General features: G+C 45.9%; 6 protein-coding genes across 6 annotated transcripts; 4 read left to right on the top strand and 2 right to left on the bottom strand.

The window, feature by feature from the left end:
- Positions 1–699: 699 nt before the first annotated feature.
- ASPZODRAFT_66205 (hypothetical protein) lies at positions 700–2,418 on the top strand (the record flags this gene model as incomplete). Its single annotated transcript, XM_022729360.1, has 1 exon — positions 700–2,418. One exon carries the CDS (start codon positions 700–702, stop codon positions 2,416–2,418), a length of 1,719 nt encoding a protein of 572 aa, XP_022580848.1.
- Positions 2,419–3,590: 1,172 nt separating this feature from the next.
- Positions 3,591–5,326, top strand: ASPZODRAFT_66056 (hypothetical protein; the record flags this gene model as incomplete). The annotated part of the gene is made up of 2 exons (XM_022729346.1): positions 3,591–4,442; positions 4,505–5,326. 2 exons carry the CDS (start codon positions 3,591–3,593, stop codon positions 5,324–5,326), a joined length of 1,674 nt encoding a protein of 557 aa, XP_022580847.1.
- A 602-nt stretch (positions 5,327–5,928) lies between these two features.
- Positions 5,929–6,859, bottom strand: ASPZODRAFT_66216 (hypothetical protein; the record flags this gene model as incomplete). The annotated part of the gene is made up of 3 exons (XM_022729361.1): positions 5,929–6,450; positions 6,506–6,584; positions 6,642–6,859. 3 exons carry the CDS (start codon positions 6,857–6,859, stop codon positions 5,929–5,931), a joined length of 819 nt encoding a protein of 272 aa, XP_022580846.1.
- Positions 6,860–7,650: 791 nt separating this feature from the next.
- ASPZODRAFT_132405 (hypothetical protein) lies at positions 7,651–8,945 on the top strand. Its single transcript, XM_022723011.1, has 6 exons — positions 7,651–7,737; positions 7,797–7,813; positions 7,864–8,069; positions 8,139–8,341; positions 8,398–8,788; positions 8,849–8,945. The coding sequence occupies exons 1-5, from the start codon at positions 7,678–7,680 to the stop codon at positions 8,479–8,481; spliced, it is 570 nt and encodes a 189-aa protein (XP_022580845.1). The 5' UTR covers positions 7,651–7,677; the 3' UTR covers positions 8,482–8,788; positions 8,849–8,945.
- Positions 8,243–9,791, bottom strand: ASPZODRAFT_132403 (hypothetical protein). Its single transcript, XM_022723010.1, has 6 exons — positions 9,514–9,791; positions 9,355–9,459; positions 9,005–9,213; positions 8,849–8,946; positions 8,398–8,788; positions 8,243–8,341 (listed from the first exon to the last, which is right to left on the bottom strand). Exons 1-5 carry the CDS (start codon positions 9,586–9,588, stop codon positions 8,733–8,735), a joined length of 543 nt encoding a protein of 180 aa, XP_022580844.1. The 5' UTR covers positions 9,589–9,791; the 3' UTR covers positions 8,243–8,341; positions 8,398–8,732.
- Positions 9,792–10,060: 269 nt separating this feature from the next.
- ASPZODRAFT_66362 (hypothetical protein) lies at positions 10,061–18,839 on the top strand (the record flags this gene model as incomplete). Its single annotated transcript, XM_022729368.1, has 26 exons — positions 10,061–10,649; positions 10,700–11,367; positions 11,431–11,735; positions 11,791–12,192; positions 12,247–12,399; positions 12,456–12,552; positions 12,608–13,087; positions 13,135–13,386; positions 13,434–14,663; positions 14,710–15,250; positions 15,302–15,776; positions 15,830–16,139; positions 16,195–16,292; positions 16,340–16,435; positions 16,491–16,652; positions 16,702–16,798; positions 16,856–17,050; positions 17,103–17,388; positions 17,438–17,635; positions 17,692–17,816; positions 17,869–17,951; positions 18,010–18,132; positions 18,187–18,274; positions 18,324–18,408; positions 18,466–18,584; positions 18,648–18,839. 26 exons carry the CDS (start codon positions 10,061–10,063, stop codon positions 18,837–18,839), a joined length of 7,449 nt encoding a protein of 2,482 aa, XP_022580843.1.
- Positions 18,840–18,904: the final 65 nt, after the last annotated feature.

The following is an 18,904-nucleotide window of genomic DNA, read 5'->3' as shown; positions in this document are numbered from 1 at the left end:
TGAGGGAGATGTTATTTAATGGTAGTGTTTTAAACTCTCTCTTTCTCTTTCTCTCTGCTTAATGGGAAGACCTGGAGAAGGCTTTTACAAAAATAAAGGTAATTTTTGATATATTAGTATAGTCATTGGTTAATAATAATCAAAGTACAAGAGTATATACAAATGAAATCATAGGAGGGTCTAACAAGTTGTCGTTAAAGTGGACCGTGCGACTAGGAGTGCCAAGGCTTAAGCTCAGAAAGCACTAAGAGTGACTGGATCGCAGAAGGGAACGACTGTGCCCGCTGGGCTGTTTGTGATATTGGCTGGGGAAAATTTCCCTAGAGCTACTCATAGAATACTCTTGCTTTTCCATAACAAAAACTGAACTCAAGCTGCTGATCCTAGCAAGGAACTAGGTAATCTAATGGGACGTCAAGAACTACCGGCTTCCATGCATTGTTGAACAGTTCTTTCATACAGGCTGCCACCTTCCTCGAGATGGAAAATGGCATCTCTGATGCATCAAAATCGATTTCGAGGTCGATTTCGCCCGAGGACGAGGTCGAGTCACCGCAGGATCGGGCCATAAATCAAAGGCACGATGGCTCGGAGACGTTGTCCCCAAACGATGAAGAAACGGTCGATGACAATGCTGAGCCACCCTTTGATGAAAGACACCAGGATATCGATCTAGAAGGAAAGGATGTCAATGAGGCTATGCAGGGCTTGCGGTACAGCGATGCAGGAATTTCGGCTGGACAAGTCTTAGACCCGAATGTTCCAGAAACATCAACCAAACCTCCTCATCTCGGAAGGGTAGACTCTCCGAGGCCAGCGCTCGATGAAGCAGTTGAGAAGTCCAGCCTCTTTGAAAACCCTCCGAACCTTGCAAGAATCCGGCAGGTGATGTTCGAATGTAAGGATCCGATTGAGATCAGCTTGGAGGAGTTCGAAACCTACTGGCCCTTCATTGATAATGTCTGGGTCAAACAAAGATCCAATGCTAGCAAAGAAGGACACTGTACAACGGACTATTACATGTGCCGCTTGCGACGCCCGACGCATCGTACATCAGAAACACGTCCTTTACCCGAAGGCAAACGTCCGCGCAGGAAAAGAGTACGAGAAGGTGGGATCTGCAACTTCCAAATCAAAGTTATCAAATTTGAAGGAGCATATTCTACAGTCACTATTTCCAGAACGCCTGGAAGCGGCAATATACATTCGCACGATCTTGATTACATTGACAAGGTAAAACGGAATTCAGGTCTCATGGAGTTCGCTCGAAGGGAAGCCATAAAGGGCTACTTGCCATCGTCCATTTTCACCAAATTTCAGGAGGAACCACAAAAGCTTGTCGAGGCAGGGGGGAAGTTCTTCACAGTCACGGATGTCCGAAACGTCTCGGCCAAGTGGCGAATACAAAATCCGGAAGTTCAGCTAGTGCCTCACATTGGGTACGAGTATCAGAAGGGACACGGCATTGTGAAGATGCAAAGCTTAGAAGACACAGCAAATGATGGCCATACGAATTCGTCATTAACAAACTTCAAATCTCCTCTCCCTCCAGACACCCTGCCATTCCCTCAGTTTCCATTGGAATTTCTGGAGCCTTATCTGCCAAAACACAATGATGAGAAACGGCCCTTTCCACACGTGACCTTGTCATATGCATCCTCCATGGATTCGAAGATATCGCTTTTACCAGGAATGCAGACTGTGCTTTCAGGCCCGGAAGCAAAGTTGATGACGCACTACCTCCGATCGCGGCATGACGCTATATTAGTTGGAGTAGGGACTGTACTTGCTGACAACCCGGGATTAAATTGTAGACTAGAAGGGGCTGGTGGGTTCGGTGGCCTTGGCCGAATGTGGCAACCCAGGCCCGTTGTCATTGACCCGACAGGGAGATGGCCTATTCATCCCAGCTGCAGGATGTTACGGACAGCTGTCGAAGGCAAAGGGAAGGCTCCATGGATCGTGGTATCGCCTGGGGCGCAAATTCACCCCCAGAAACTGATGGTTCTGAAGGGGTATGGGGGTGACTTTCTTCGAATCGTGGAATACAACCAGAATTGGCGACTACGGTGGGAAGGCATTCTGCGTGCACTCGCATCTGAGGGCGTCAAGAGTGTGATGATTGAAGGCGGTGGGACAGTCTTGAGCGAGCTGCTGAATCCCGAGTATACTGATTTCATCGACTCGATTATCGTGACCGTTGCTCCGACCTACCTTGGTCGCGGGGGGGTAGGGGTGAGTCCGGATTCCAAACAAGATGAACAGGGCAAACCAAATGCTGCGCTGAATCCTAAAGATGTTTCATGGACACCTATGGGACAGAATGTTATTATGTGCGGAAAGATCCGAGACTCGTCCACACCTTCTGACACGACAGAAACCGCAGCGACTCAGGTAATCCCTAGCGAGGGCACCTAGACCATAGAACCTTTGCATGATGGATATATTCGACAGATTTATCTGCGCATCCGTTGAAGGGTTTTCTTTCCCATGCATGCATACAGAGTATGGCAAACCCGGGGCACACCAGATACCACATGAGTTGTCCGCAGCTATTCTCATACTGGGCAATACGCATATCTCTTGGAAGATAGAGATCTGTCGAGGAGCGGTCAGTCTTCAAACCATCGTTCTATTTCGGCAAATGTGCCTAAACCATACAAGAAATCCCAGGTTCAATGGTAATGGTACTATATAAATCCGGCTCAGCCTGGCTACAGTTCCCTGCCGCTGTCCGATTTTAGTGCTGACATAAACCGGGAAGTATCAGGTTGTTGAGAGACCTCCAGGCTCCCGTCTTCTACAGCTTTGCTCGGGTTCAACGTCATTGAGGTGCAGTAACTACGAGCACGCACCCATCTCATCTAAACTATAAGCCGGTATTTAGAGCTGGTGTCAGCTATGTATTCATAGTCTCATAATCAAGCGACTTCAAATTTTGTGTGATAGTTTCGGTTTCAGAAGCTATGTAACTAATTCACTTAGACCAAGTGGCCTGTTCCTTTGCCTCCAATACAGGCTGACTACTGAGAATAGAATACAGTAGATCTCATCCCATAAATAGCCTTGCTACTCATATATGAGGCAAGAGCTCAATAAACCACAGTTTTAGGACTCGATGAGAATCAATACGCGTCACTAATTAATAGATCCTAATAAATTGAAAAGATCTAGTGAATCAAGACAATGCTTAAGTAGAGAATAATGTCACAGTAATCTATTATAATAGCTAACTTACCTTCAATAGGGGCTACATGGCAGTATTTGAATTATACTTATAGGGTATATATATGGCTGCACATTGTCACAGGATCTCATTGAATGTGCACATTTTTCCCATTTCTCTTTGTGCTGTTGCGTTGCGTAGGCAGGATTCGGAGTTATGTGATCCTAACAAAGCCCGCGACGTTGTGTGTGGTCTGAGCGCGTATTTTTTCCCAGGAACAACAACACCCGCGCAAGTAGCTTTTCCCTCGACCACATTTCAACTCTCCCACTTATCTTACCAGATATTAGACTCCGTCATTCTCTTCATTTCTCTCTTTGAATTTTCCAGATACATAACTTTTTTTTAAAGATTCTACAAAACAATGCCACCTAAAAGGGCCGCTGCCGCTGCCGCTGCCGCAAAGGCGCAAACTGCTCAGACTTCAACGGCTGCCAAAGCTGCAAATACTAATAAAACGGCCGCTACTGATACGAAAAAGCGTACAACAAAGACCACAACTACAACGGAAGCGAAGAAAAAAACGACGACCAAGACCACATCGACTGTGAGTAAATCGAAGACCACTAAAGCGGCCGATTCAAAGGCGAAGGCCGCTCCTCCCGCGCAAGCGCGGAAGCGCAAGGCTGCGACCGCCGATGAAGAAGCCCAAGAAGCTCCTCGTGAGGTTAAGAAGCCTCGTGTTATTGCTAAGCCGCGCGCTGCCGCTAAACCGCGCGCTGCCCCTAAGCCAAAGCCGAAGGCCGTCATAAACAGTGCCCCTACTACCAAGTTAAACGTCTATGTATGTGGCGAGGGGAGCTCGGGTGAGCTTGGCCTTGGAACCGCCAAAAATGCGGTCGATGTGAAGCGTCCTCGTCTCAACCCTCTTCTTCCTGCCGACACAGTGGGTGTTGTGCAGGTCGCGGTGGGTGGAATGCATTGTGTTGCTCTCACGTATGACAACAAGATTCTTACCTGGGGTGTGAATGACCAAGGAGCGCTTGGGCGCAATACCACCTGGGAAGGCGGGTACAGAGATATGGACGAGGACAAGGATGATTCCGACTCGGATGATGATAGTGATAGTGGGCTGAACCCTCACGAGTCGACGCCGACTGCTATTCCCTCCGAGTCTTTCCCCGAAGGAACTGTGTTTGTTGAAGTCGCCGCTGGCGACAGCTCGAGTTTTGCTCTGACCGACGATGGCCAAGTCTACGGCTGGGGAACGTTTCGGGTAGGCCAGCCTCCAGGTCTTCTACATCTATAGAAAATTTTGTACTGACATAGCATATCCAGAGCAATGACGGCATCCTGGGCTTTGACGCCACAAACAAGGTGCAATCCACCCCGGCCCTCATCCCCGCGTTGAAGAAAATTAAGCACTTAGCGTGCGGTGACAACCATGCCCTCGCACTGAACGAGAAAGGTGCCGTGTTTTCCTGGGGCTCCGGCCAGCAGAACCAGCTTGGTCGTCGCATTGTTGAACGCAACAAGTTGAATGGTTTGCAGCCACGCGAATTTGGTCTTCCGAAAAACATCAAACAGATCGGTTGTGGAGCCTTCCATTCATTCGCCATCCATGATTCTGGCAAGGTTTATGCTTGGGGTCTCAATAGCTTCGGCGAAACAGGTATCCGCGAGGGTGCAGGTGAGGATGAGGCAGCCATCGTCCATCCCACACTCGTCAAGTCTCTATCGAACGAGAAGGTCCTACAGCTTTGTGGAGGTGCCCACCACTCTCTTGCCGTCACTGACGACGGGAAATGCCTGGTCTGGGGCCGCCTGGATGGCTATCAAACTGGCCTCAAGATCGATGGCCTGCCTGATTCGAATGTCATCAAGGACGAACGTGGCCGGCCCAGAATTCTGATTGACCCCACCCCTGTTCCAGGAATCAATGCCAGCATTGTTGCGGCTGGATCTGACCACTCAATTGCCATTGACAAGGATGGTCGAGCTTGGTCCTGGGGGTTCTCTGCGACTTATCAGACCGGCCAAGGTACCCAAGATGATATTGAAGTTGCAACTATAGTGGACAATACTGCGGTTCGGGGAAAGAAGCTCAATTGCGCCGGTGCTGGTGGACAGTTCTCTGTCCTGACAGCCCCTGCGGAGTAAATCGGGATATTGGAAAGGTTAACTGTTTTTCCCCCGCCTTTCACTTCTCTAGCAGAGTTGTAATTTTGTCCCGGCTTACATTCTCCTGTCCATGAGAGTCTCCAAGGAGTCATTTATTGCTTAGCCTGGTTTTTGTTGTCTATTTTCCGTCCATATTTCTAGTGGTTTCCCGCTGTATTAGATGAGCATAATTGCGAATAATCTAATAATCTTCTCGCACACACGTGCAGATGCTAAGGGGGAAGATGCGCCGAATCGAGACAAGTTTCGAGTAATTCCTTGACAATTTTGACTCGATGCCAGTGACAAGGCTCTTGGTTTAATCACTTTATGATCATTATAATTTCCCAGGCATCATTAGCTGTGGAATGTGAAGGGCTTCAAGCTGAAAATTCCACTTAAGATGTCACGTTTGAAAACCAAAGTATAAGCGATGATTTGGTTCGTCAGGAACACATAATTCAATGACCTTGCTTTCCCATGCTTGCTGGCTCCAACTTGAAGTCGTGGGTATAGTTATAACAATCCAGATACCTCCCGGGTTCGTGATTCTTAAAGTACAATCTGACTAAATCTACTCTATACTCGAGTTGCGGTTTCGCTCACAAAAGGTCATCTTCCTGTTCCCTCAAAAGGGCGTCTAACTCGTCATCATCAGGAGCGGATATATCCATCCCAGTCTGAGTGTGATCCTTTCCATCAGCAGAACGTCCCTGTTTCTCGTTAATCTGTGGTGCCTCGTGGTCTTGCGGTAAAAAAAGCTCATCGTGCGGGGGAACAGACCCAGATTCTCTCATAGTAGAAGAATCTAGCTGCATCCTTTCCTGGGATTCTTGTGCATCAAGGCCATGACCGTCAATCGATCGCTCTCCTGCCTGCTCTAAGCCACTAATCACCATATCATCATGTATTTGCGAGTCGGTCGTGAGATGTGAACTTGAAGATGGTAAATCCTTTGAGAAGTTCGTCTTCTCTTCGTCAATCCATTCACGGCGCATTGTCTGCAATCGCTTCGAATGTCCGAGCTTTTCGATCATGGCGAGACCGTCTGCGAATTTTGCACGAGGGAACAGGTCGTCAAGCCAGAGCTGGTAGAAATTCAAAATCCGTGCAGCATCAGAGAACTTATGGAATCTTAGCAGCCGCCTAAACCTCGGTTTGGATTCATGGGTTCTATACCTCGTGTCCCTTACCCTTGAGCTTCAGCTTCGACTTCGCAGTACGGCGTAGTCTTGGAATACCATTTTGCGACAAAAGCCTTATCAGGCCTGTCAGTAAAATCTCGGGCGAAATGAAGTGTGATTCTACTACTGACCTGCCTTCATCGAGCTTTGCAATAGGCTGCCGCTTTTTGGTAACCTTGACCTCCTCGTCCAAGCCCAATCCTAGCTCTGGGTTGTCTAGTGCGAGAGAGTTCGAAGTGTTTCCATTCTCTTTGTTAGATGATCCCTTAAATATGTCATCCAGCGTGATATCATAGTCAAATAGATCGTCGTAAGGGGCCGGCGATTGAGAATCGACTTCAAGCGCCATGGCGATAGATAGGAAGACCTTTTAATGAGGCTTATAGAAAAATATTCCGGCTAACAGAAGATATCTTTTGTTAATGATCCTAGAATCAATCTAATTCATTAAAGTCAATAGCAGCATCATGGCGACGCGTTTGGTACGCGTCCAAGCCGCCAAGACACTGATAACTGCCTAGGTACTTAAATATAGCCAATCATGTCGCATAACGATACCTTAGAGGCTGATCAGAGCTCAAGTACTACCAATCAGAATCAGGAGTTTTGTTCTTATGTTAATGGAAGTGGACGTGGTATTCTGTCAGAATCCGTAAGAGCTATCAGGTACTCCGTAGCGCTATGAAGAGGATAGCAGGTACAGGTACGGAGTACTGTAACAGCTCTTGGCTATAGGCGTGTAGCCTTCACTACTGTTTCTACCAGAATTTTTTGGGATTAGCTAGGGCCCTGCTATTTTAGAATTCATTGGGCACCTTCAAGTATCTCCTATGAGTGGTCATTATAGCCGTTATTATGTATGCTTTATACCACCTAAGAGATGGATTCTTGAATCAATTCCTCAATCAACTCCTTAGGTGATTCCTGAGGCAGTTGTTTAACTACCTAACTCCGTATGTATCTAGCTTAGTAATATGGTACATTCTAACTGGAGCATCCTCTGAAAATAGCCTTTCCCTAAAATGGAAAGCACGCAAGCTAATCCTAAATAGTCAGATGGACCCGGAACGGTTCTAACTTCAATCCGGGACGTTTCAACAACTTACCATCCGCCTCTTGACAGTCCTATAGCGCGGTCAATCGGACACTAACGTGTTTATTTGCACCATGGCGAAGGAACTGGGAACAATTGTTGTGCCCCCAAAGCAGGCCAACACAGACTATCCGGTGCGATGCGTCCAACCACCCGGCCAATCTTGAAAATGTTCTGCTAACCTGAATTGTAGCTTATTGATTCTGACCCGTATGAAACCCATCTTCAATCGGCCATTGAGGTTACTCACCACCCGGCAGGCATATTAGACGTGTTTTCGGATACGCCAGGCCCTCGGACTATGCGATCGCTGGCGGACTGGGGGCAGCTTCCCCGCTCGCCTTTTGGATGATGGAGAGAGTCAGTCCCTCCCATGTTGGCAAAGGAGGCTATGCGCCTGTGATGCGACTGGCGACTGCCATTGGACTGCTTGGCGGTCTTCATATTCTCTACCAGCGCTCCTGTAGTACGTTTCATCTGCACACAACGTTTCCGGTCTCTTTTCTCGGACATTGACGACTGATTATCGCTATAGACCGGTTTTACGGCTTCACGGAGAACTCTAGAGAGGTAGACATGGATATGCGTGAAATGGTTGATAAGGTCAAGAAGGGGGAGCCTTTGTACGGTACCTCGCAGATGTCTTCCTACCTTCAAGGTGTGGCTGCGAGAAACTCTCGGTATTCACAACTCTTCATTCACGTGCTACCGTGGTTTAATCCTGTCAACCATGATCAGGTATGTCTATTATCCCCTCATCCTTTACTAGCATAGAGAGTTAACAACAGCCGCAGCACGGTGTGGATACGGCAAAGTATTATCAGCAAGCTGAGAGAGAGCTTGAAGGCGAGCGTCTAGGCAAAGCGAGCACCCTGTAATAGTGCGACAGACATTAGAAATCACCGAGTCATGCGAATTGTCAGTGACATTTCAAGGAATCCAACATTTCCAAACACCTCTTCTTCCAGGCGTCCTTGTTTTTCTACATTGTGAACACTTCAATTCATTTACTAAAACGCGTTATTGTCTAAATCACTCCATGCTCCCCTAATAAATTTAAAACGAACCAGTCTTACAACAACGCCAACTCAATGTAACTACCTTAGACGCTTTCCTCTGCCCTCTGGGCCTAAACTTCTATGTGCGTTTTCAGCTCCCTATTCTTTTTGGGTCGAGGATTTGGCGCTGTTTGTGTCAGAAAGGGCTCAACATTGCTTGAATAGTCTTCTTTGGGGCGGTCTGTACCTTTATCATTCTCTTGAATATAAAAGCGTCGTAGTAGCATGATGGCCTCTTTCTGATATAATCCCTCTTGGACAGGATACGGAGGATCAAGGGCGGGGCTATTGAAATGTCAACTTGGAAGTAATTTCAAGCCCAGAATAGGATGGGCTTTCTCACTCAGAGTGTAACGAGAGAACACTCCCATTACCGCCAAATCGCTCATTTGCGCAACCGAAGTAGACCTTTCGTATTTGATACTGCCTCAGAGCCGATGCACACATCACACAGGGCTCAACCGTCACATAAAGGTCTGTGTCTCGTAAAGCTGATTTGGGATAACTTCGGAGCATCTCCTCAATGGCGATAAACTCAGCATGTCTTGTGCCCTATGGGGCCAGGTTAAAACATGTAACTTGCGTGGACACTATTTACCTTGGGAGAACAAAAGGCTAGATCTTCTTCTAGAAGAACGACTCTTCTGGCTATACCCTAGACTTGCGAAGGTGTCTTAGAGAAGATTGACTTACATTCATTGACCTATTTGTATCATTCATTCCTGACCCAACTATTTGGTTGTTATATACTAGTACACACCCAACTGGGGTCTCTCCAACTTCCAGCGCCTTTTCGCCCTTTTAGAACATGAGCAGTGTGTTTTAATTCATAATATGTAGGGGGAACACTACCATGGCTAATGCTTTCTTCATGAAGGAGAGCTGTTGGGATCGCTCCTCTGTATTGACTGGGCCCTCAGACGCCATCATTGAAGATATCACTAAAAAATAGTTTGTATATAGCAATTTTTTAATGCTATTAGAGGTTGATTGATATCACTCTATATTAGCCACAATAATGATTCAATGGCCGGATTACTCGCAACCAGTGGTCATATAAGGTAGAGAGATGATAGGGCCCAGGCTAAGAATTTCACCCCGTGGTTAGCATAGATATTAGACACTCCGTACCAGTTACTTATTAGGTTAGGTTGGTTTGATGGAGATTTTCCAATATGTCTGTCTTGGGTTAGCGCGTCGGTTTGTACGAGCTAATAATAGGTATCTGCCTCGTAAGGACCGTGTATCGGTATTGTCCCAAGTACGTATCCAATTCCCCGTGTATTATTCCCTGTCTTCCCTGCCACAGTCCAAGAACCCCATCATCAATCAACCTAGGGCTTTGATATTTGCTGCGCGTGGCATTTCTTCTTGGTAGACATGCGCGGATTTATTCCTTATGGCATCTAATGGAGTAAGTAGATCCCAGGATGCCGGGCTAGAGCTTAGTAGAAAGGGAACAGAGCCCGCTTCGTCTCTCCTCGCCGCTCAACTGGCACCGCGTCTCTCATCGCAGAGGGAACTGGCCCGACCTTTGGACCGCGAGACTTTCTCTCAGCTCCGGCAGGAACTTCTAGGAGATCGCTATAGCCAGTTATATCTTGATGATAGTGTCACAGATATCAACAAGTTGATTTGCATCGTCTTGAAAGCCGGCCTAGAACCGACTTGTCGTGAGGATGGCTATTGTGATGAAACGTTGAAAGGGCAAGTGTTTGACTGCCTTGATATCATTCACGCAGCTGTCGAAAAAGCACCTCAATGCGTGTATAATATCTCCGACCCTGAGGTTCTGGGCAAGCCTGTACTTGCACCGTTGTTTACCTGGCTAGTTGTACGATTAGTCCACCTGTCTAGCATTTGGGGTTGTGAGGATATCAGCGAGAAAGCCACCAAGATTATCTCAACGATTGCTTTCTTCCAGAAAAATCCGCGATCATGGCCATCCTGCAACTCTATCCTCTCATTCCTACGCTCCTTCATAATGGGTGAGAGACATAACTCAGCGAATGTATACTGTACTAATTTGCGCGATTAGATATCTTGTTGTCCCTGGAGACATCCAGTGCTTGGAGTCTTCAAAACCCGGCTATTTCCAATTTATCTATTCCAGCACAAGAAGGAAATCTTTTACTAGATCTGCAAAGGCTGAAGATCCCTCGAGGCGTCATTGGGGATAAAATGTCTATGGGAAACTTCCCTCGGCTTCTCGGTTCTATTCTTTGGCTTCTAGGTTCAATGATCTTCAACTCGGAACCGGAAAGCTTATTGAAGAACCCTTTCTCCGATGCATGCCAGAAAAATTCATGGATGCTAAATGCCTACCAGCGACTATGGAAACTGATTCTGGAGTGGCTGCAAACTACCGGCCCATCGACCTTCGATATACAAGCTAAGGCCGCAATACGATTTCTAGCCTTCTTTCGTCAGAATTGTGGTCCTGAGATGTCAGACTCAGAATTGGCCTTACAGTGTGGGGGGTTGATACGCTTGTGGCTCCGAAGCCTTGCAGATTTATGTGCACTACGCACACTCGGCCAAATGCCAATGCTTCAGTCCGAACTCGCTCAACACATGGACTATATCTGTGAAAATATGCTACGTTTACCCCTACCTGTTCAATATATTCAAGGCACTATTTTGCAGCCACTCCAAAGATTGAAAACTGAAACTGCCAATTTTCAACCTTTTGTATCCAGTTTACAGGTAAATGAATCTCCTTGCTGGAGCAGTTGGAATAAGTTCCTTACTCATCGGTTTTAAAAATAGATAGCGGTCGAACACCTGGAAAGTGCTATACAAGCCGATCATGGGTCGGACCAAGAAATGCGGGCTTTGTATAGATCGAAAAGAACGAGCCTGAGGTCCCTGTTAAACACTGAAAGAGTCGGCTCTGCAGGTGAGACTGCAGGCTCGGAATCTCAAGCGAGAAAACGTCGATGCCTACCCAAGCCGCATCTAGGACCAGGAAATCCCAAGATACAGCTGCTACTGCAGCAGGTCCTAGATTCAACAAATGCCGAGTTCAAGACCATTTTTTCTGAGAGCTTGGAAAACCTGAGCGAGGAATTATCGTACGTTGTATCCTAGGCCCGTCGAAGTGTCGGAAAGCTGACTTGTGATTCACAGTGTCTCCTTCGGGGAGCTTTCTGAAGAGAATAAATTTGAGGTCTTGAGAAGTTTGGGTCAAGTTCCATGTGCTCTGTCTCAGACCTTACTCAGTGTTCCATTCATCAAGTTCTCTGAAAAGGAAGTCTTCATGTGCGAGATATGTGATTCCGAAAAGAGCGAAAACAAGCAGGAAGCTCATGAGCAGAACTCTAGTTTTGGTGAGCTGCTGAAAATTGTCGAAGATATCATTCCCAAGCTGTCAAGGTCCCCAAAGCTGAGGATAGCCACAATGAGCGCTTTGAGGAGACTTTTAACTCACGACCCAAATCCTAATGAGGCACATCTCGCTTCATCAGTATTTGGCGAATTCTGCCTCCATTCTTTACGTAGCTCTATCAGAGAGCTTCGGATAGTCACTGGGTAAGATTTCATTCTCATTTTATTCTTCAATTTTTGAGGGCTAAAGTTATTTAGGTTTTGTATAATTGCTTTTGTCGGTAAGAGTATAGATCGTGAGGTACGGCGGAGTAATTTCGTCGTTGCTCTGGAATGGCTAAAAAACCTATCCGAGAGAAACGAAACTTCATTGCAAGAAACATGCATCCTAACCCTTTGCTTACTTGCAAAGTGAGTACCTCGTTTTTGGGGTATTTGTGAAACAACTAGACTAACCTCTCTACTAGGTTTTCTGATGAGGAGGAATTGAACATCATACTTCTGCGCTTACTAGAATTCCTAGGGCATCCGAATCCATATATCTGCGCCATCACCCATACAGAGGTGCGTTTTTATTGGGAGTTTCAAAGCCTATTCTAGGTAGCTCACGAATGTCCAGCTCTCTAAACTTGCACAATGTCTCTCGGTCACACCAGCGGGCTTATTCCGGCCTTTTTGGCGGACACTTTCTATCACAGTCGTTAAACACCTTCAGTCCCGGCCAGTGATGGCAGAGCAGCTTTGTGATTTACTTGGAATGAAGGTCGAAGATTTCCTTCGATTAACTGAAGTCCACGTGCTACCCTACCTAGTTCTGAGCCGTAAACGGGACATTATATCGAAACTTGGGGCTAGCTACACAAACGCCAAAACACCATTCGATCTATGCTCAGAACAGAATAATCTTGCCTCCATACTTGCTTTCCTATTGATACAACCTTCGACGAATCCTGAAGCTATGACGATGACACTTCTGACAGAGATTGATGCCGCCTTCAGGGGCCGTAGTCTCGCGGAGTTAGTAAGAATTGAACCAATTCTGATCTCTTGCGACCTTCTCAAAGGCCTCGGCGATGCAGGAGGAGACAAAGGAGAAAGGGTAAGCATTTTCTTACTGGCCAGCCGATTACGCACTAATTTGGTCAGTTCTATCAGGCGCTACGTCTTCTGGCAGACTTGGTCCCTCGAAAATCAACTCATGGGAACAAGGATTCAAAAAAGTCAAATCTACTAGGTCAATTCATTGAAGAGCATGTCCTCGGAATAATTACGCAATTTGCCAATGCAATCAACGATTTCCAAATAAGACAACCCTTGCTTGAGAAGAAGCGGAATATCATTGCAATCGGAGAAATGATTAAGGTCGCTAAAGGCCATGTTAGCAGTGCATTACCGCAGGTGAGACTCTGTATTGGAAATCCCTTTGGTTAATTCTCACGTTCTAGATTTGCGCCTGTCTAAGGTCTGCTCTGGGAATTCAAGAACTTTCCGATTACGCATTCAAAACTTGGGGGATCCTTATTCATTCCCTTCAAGATGAAGAACTTGAACCTTTGATTGACCAAACTTTGACCATTGTGATTCGGTACTGGGAGTGCTTCAGTACACCCACTCGAACCTACGCACACGAGCTCCTAGGATACATATTAGAGAACCACGGTGAACTTGTGAAGGACATATTCAATACAATGCCTTCGTTAGCGTCCATTCCAGCTCTAGACAAGTTTGAGGTCAGATTAAGGCAGTTGAAGGGAAGTATGGATGTGAGAAGTCAATTCCTTGCGTTTATTCGGCGTTGTCAAAACGAAAATTTCACTGTTGTCGAGCAAGCATTGACTGAGCTTGTACCTTACATCCTTGAGCATGAAGAATTCCTTCACGACTCAGTTCTCAGTGAGCAGCCAGACCCGGTTGTTGCACAACTGACGCGAGCATTACTGGACTGTTGTGTGAAGTATAACACTACTTCTGATGTCATCACCCTGTTGTCTGCTCGTTGTCTGGGTCTGATTGGCTGCTTAGACCCAAATCGAGTTGATACAGTCAGAGAAAAGAAGGACATCTTGGTTCTATCTAATTTTGAAAGGATAGAGGAGACGGTTGAATTCGTCCTATTTTTTCTTCAGCACGTGCTCGTTGAAGCCTTTTTGTCGGCCTCTGACACCAGGGCTCAAGGGTTTCTTGCATATGCCATGCAAAACTTACTCAAAGCTTGCAATCTGAACACAACAGTCTCTTCACGCTCGCGAGACATCTCGACGAACGAAAAATATCGGCGATGGCTGGAACTTCCCGAATCTGTGAGGAACACCTTAATGCCTTTCCTCACATCCAAGTACACAGTGACAATTGGCGCTGTTCACTCTAGCTGTTCATATCCACTGTTTACTACAAATCTTACTCATAGTGAGTGGCTTCGAACATTTGTGCAGGATCTGTTACAAAAGGGGAGTGGTGATAATGCCCAGCTTATATTTAGCGTGTGCAGCCGCATTGTGAAGGCGCAAGATATCTCAATAGCCTCGTTTCTTCTTCCATTTGCAGTCCTCAACTCCACAGTTGGGGGGAGTGAAGAAGAGAAGAAGCATATTCATAAGGAGCTTTTAACAGTCCTTTCACACCCACTTCCTGAGGAGAATAATTATGAACGCGAAATGATCATTCTCTGTAGTGATGTAAGCCACCTTCTCAATTTGTTTCACAGCGTCTAACAAAACAAAGAGCATTTTTGAAGTCCTAGACTACATGTCAAGATGGTTGCAAGGCAAGAAGAAACAACTGAGCAGTTTAAGTTCCCATACTACTCAATCCAATCGCTCCCATCGGGAAACCCGTACCGAATTCCTAATCGACACACATTCTTGTCAAATCAAAGCTGTTGAATCATTCCTAACTTCCATACCCCCTGAAGTCATCTCGAGGAGAGCTGTCGAGTGCAAATCATTCTCCAGGGCACTCTTCCATTGGGAGCAATATATTCGACAATGCAAGCACCGTCCTGACATTCAATCCAACAGTAACCTCGAGCCCTTGTACCAACGTCTTCAAGATATTTACAGTCAGATTGATGAACCAGATGGCATCGAGGGTATTTCAAATCATTTACAAGGCCTCGATATTGAACAACAGGTTCTTGAGCATCGAAAAGCTGGAAGATGGGCTACTGCCCAAAGTTGGTATGAGTTACAACTTGAGAGAGAGCCACAAAACCACGATGCTCAATATGATCTCCTTACCTGCCTCAATGAATCAGGCCAGCATGGTACCAATCCGAGCTAACAAGCTTCATAGTCAGGAGACTAACGCTTGATAGATGCGATACTCACACATTTCGAAGTTCTGAAAGAATCCAATCCGTCAATAGCCAAGTTCCTGTCGTTTGTCATTGAAGCGTGTTGGTTCACAGGAAAGTGGGATAAACTGGGCGAGTACCTTCGTCTTTACTCAACTCAAAATCCTGGAGATTTCGGTATCGGTGTTGGAGCTGCTTTAGATTGCCTTCGCAATGGTAACAAGACAGCATTCCGGGACAAGATCAACAGTCTGCGATACAATGTTGCAAAATCCCTGACTGTAAACTCAGTCGTATCCTTACAGTCTTGCCATGATTATGTGCTCAAACTTCACACACTCTCTGAAATGGAAAGTATAGCGGATGCTGGTCACGATGGTCACCCTTCACACAGAGATGTTACAAGGACTCTTGATCGGCGCCTGGATGTCCTCGGAGGATATCTTTCAGATAAGCAGTATCTTCTTGGTTTAAGGAGAGCCACGATGGAGCTTTCGTGTGTATTCTCACTTAATTAATTATTGTTTGCTATGTACTAATCAGATATAGAAACAATTTCGCGGGTTCGGACATAGCTGCTGCATGGCTAACTAGTGCTCGGTTATCTCGAAAAGGCAATTTCACTGGCCAGGCATATCAATCAATGCTTCATGCAGCAAGACTTAAGGACAGCTCAGCGACAATTGAACATGCACGACTTCTATGGAAAGACGGCCATCATCGAAAGGCTATCCGAATCCTTGAAGGAGCAATCGCGGCGAATGAATTTTCGTCTCCAGCACCTTCAGATGTAAATGAAGAGCCAGCAGCATCCACAACTTCAAATCGCATGCAACATCAAAATTTGCTTGCCGCTAGGGTTCGCTCTGCATCAAAATATTTCCTTTCATGATCGGCTAGTTGACAATCTTTAGGCACACCTCCTCCTCGCGAAATGGACTGACAAAGCTGGACAGACGCAATCAGATGTCATAGTCCAGCGGTATCGAGAGGCAATTAACCTCCACCTAAGGTAACGACTACATCAAAACCTTACCTTTCTTCAATGCTAACACACAGTAGGTGGGAGAAAGCGCATTACTACTTAGGAAAACACTACAACAAGATTCTAGATTCTGAGAAAGTCAAGCCCTTAGGTAAAGAGGCACAAATATAGTAAGTCCCCCATCCGATGTCTCGAAGAAATATTCATCTAATCATGGGTCATTAGCCTGAGCGGTGAAGCCTCTAAGCTTGTTATCTATAATTATTTACGCTCACTGGCACATGGAAATAAATACGTTTTTCAATCATTTCCAAAAGTACTAACACTCTGGTTGGAGCATGCCTCAGTTGTTGCTCAACCTTTTGACCCTAAAAGAGGTGACAATGAGTAAGTAGACAAGCTCAAAATCAAATGAACCTTACTGAAGATATACTAGAGAGTTTCAAAGGCATAGCATAAATCAGCGCAAGAAAAGTCTCGATGAGATGCACTCGCAATTGAAGAAATATTTGAACAGAATGCCTGCTGCCCTGGTAAATATTTTTTGCGCGCTCACTCTTGCTGTCGCCAATTGTTGATTAAACCTTTAGCTTTTCACTATCCTTCCTCAGGTTGTTGCTCGCATCTGCCATCCAAACCCGACTGTTTATGAACTGTTAACGAAAATTGTGGTCAAAGCAGTCAATGCTTTCCCACAACAGGGCTTATGGGCAGTTCTTGCAGTAGTAAAATCTTCATCTAAAGAACGAGCATCTCGAGGTATGCAGTGTCTGAGAAAAATCACAGTAAGTTCTGATTCAGCCTTTGTAGCAAAGTGCTAGATTCTAAATTGGCAAGGAGGCAAAGAAGAAACTCAAATCCGAATCGCTAGCCGATGTACAAACCATGGTGAATCAAGGACAAAGGTTTTCTGAAGAGCTTCTCAAGCTATGTGTAGCTCGAGTGGAAGGAAAGGTGTCCAAAGTTCACCTTGCACGGAATCTCGGTTTTAATCACAAGGTCGTCCCATGCAGGCTGGTCGTTCCATTTCAGTCGATGTTGACTCCCATTCTGCCGGCAAACCATGACTCGGAGTATCTTAAAGGATTCAGGGCCTTTCCCCGGGATCCAACGAGCATTGAAAGTATGTTATTTAATCATAACGTGAAGATTGTGTGGACTGACCGACCTAGCTGTTCTAGATGATGCCCTAGTTCTTAACTCTCTACAAAAACCTCGGAGAATTAGCATCAGAGGCTCGGATGGAAAGATATACAACCTTCTCTGCAAGCCCAAAGACGATCTTCGAAAGGATCAGCGTCTCATGGAATTCAACAATATGATCAATAGATTCTTGAAGAGAGACGTGGAGGCAAGCAAAAGACGCTTGTGTAAGTAGTCCCATTTCCCTGTACAATATCAACGCAACTCATGAAGACAAAAACAGACATCAAGACCTACGCAGTAACACCTCTCAATGAAGAGTGTGGCCTCATTGAATGGGTAGATAACCTCAGGACATTGAGGGACCTCGTGATCAAGTTGCTTCATGAAAGAGGCATTGTACCTGATGTAGGAGCCATCAATTACTCCTCTTCTTGAATGTCTCTCTAATGATCTGCAGTATAAGGAAATAAAAATATACCTCAATGAAGCTTGCTCAGATGTCGCAAATGCTCCTATCTTCAAGACGAAAATATTATCAAAGTCAGTCAAGCTGACGGTTCTAATATACAGGAGGAAAGAAAACTGACTGAACTCCTAGGTTGCAACCTGTCTTACACGAATGGTTTGTTGAGATGTTTCCAGAGACTGAGGCCTGGTTCACAGCCAGACTCAGATACACGCGATCTACTGCTGTCATGTCGATGGTGGGCTATGTTCTGGGGTAAGAGGGTTGCTTAGAAGATTCAAATGCAATAAAAGGCTGATATCTTGATAGATTGGGGGATCGTCATGGCGAGAATATATTGTTTGAAGAAGGAACTGGTGGGGTACTACATGTTGACTTCAATTGTCTTTTTGACAAGGTAAGCTAAGAGCATGTCACTCACTATATTTATAAGCTAATTCGCGTAGGGCCTTACCTTTGACATACCAGAGCTAGTTCCATTTCGTCTCACCCATAACATGGTTGATGCTTTTGGAGCCTATGGCTACGATGGTAGATAATGCGAATTCCCCAATAGAAATTGGCAGACAGGAACTGATGAATCTTTAGGCCCGTTTCGCAGGACTTGTGAGATTACTTTGAGACTGCTCCGCCAGAACGAAGATGCCTTGATGACCATACTTGAGACATTCTTACATGACCCGACAACTGATTTTATAGGAAAGAAGGTGAGGGAGTTTGGCAATTTGGCAATTGGAAGATTGGAACAGCTAGCTAACTTGGTTTAAAAGCGGCGTACACAAGCGAACGTCCCAGAAACCCCTGCCGGTGTTTTGGAATCCGTGCGTAGTAAGCTCCGGGGTCTTTTGCCTGGCGAATCGGTGCCTTTATCTGTTGATGGCCATGTGGATGAACTTATCATGCAGGCTACTGACATCAGAAACCTAGCAGCTATGTATATCGGTTGGTGTGCATTCTTCTAGGAATGAGAAAGATGAAGAAAGCGCGGGAGTTGCTTCGTTTCATGAAGCACACTAGTGTCGGATTT

The sequence above is a fragment of the Penicilliopsis zonata genome, assembly GCF_001890105.1.
Source record: "Penicilliopsis zonata CBS 506.65 unplaced genomic scaffold ASPZOscaffold_7, whole genome shotgun sequence".
Lineage (NCBI taxonomy): Eukaryota > Fungi > Ascomycota > Eurotiomycetes > Eurotiales > Aspergillaceae > Penicilliopsis > Penicilliopsis zonata.
The sequence above is the reverse complement of the archived record's forward strand: the minus strand, read 5'-3'. Positions and strand labels throughout refer to the sequence as shown.

Coding starts and splice junctions, on each gene's coding strand:
- ASPZODRAFT_132403 (XM_022723010.1), bottom strand. CDS start 9,588: ATGGCGTCTGAGGGCCCAGTCAATACAGAGGAGCGATCCCAACAGCTC. Junction 9,214..9,354: donor ATACAAATAGGTCAATGAAT/GTAAGTCAATCT, acceptor CTGGCCCCATAG/GGCACAAGACATGCTGAGTT. Junction 8,789..8,848: donor TATTCAAGAGAATGATAAAG/GTACAGACCGCC, acceptor TGACACAAACAG/CGCCAAATCCTCGACCCAAA.
- ASPZODRAFT_132405 (XM_022723011.1), top strand. CDS start 7,678: ATGGCGAAGGAACTGGGAACAATTGTTGTGCCCCCAAAGCAGGCCAAC. Junction 8,070..8,138: donor TCTCTACCAGCGCTCCTGTA/GTACGTTTCATC, acceptor TTATCGCTATAG/ACCGGTTTTACGGCTTCACG. Junction 8,342..8,397: donor ATCCTGTCAACCATGATCAG/GTATGTCTATTA, acceptor CAACAGCCGCAG/CACGGTGTGGATACGGCAAA.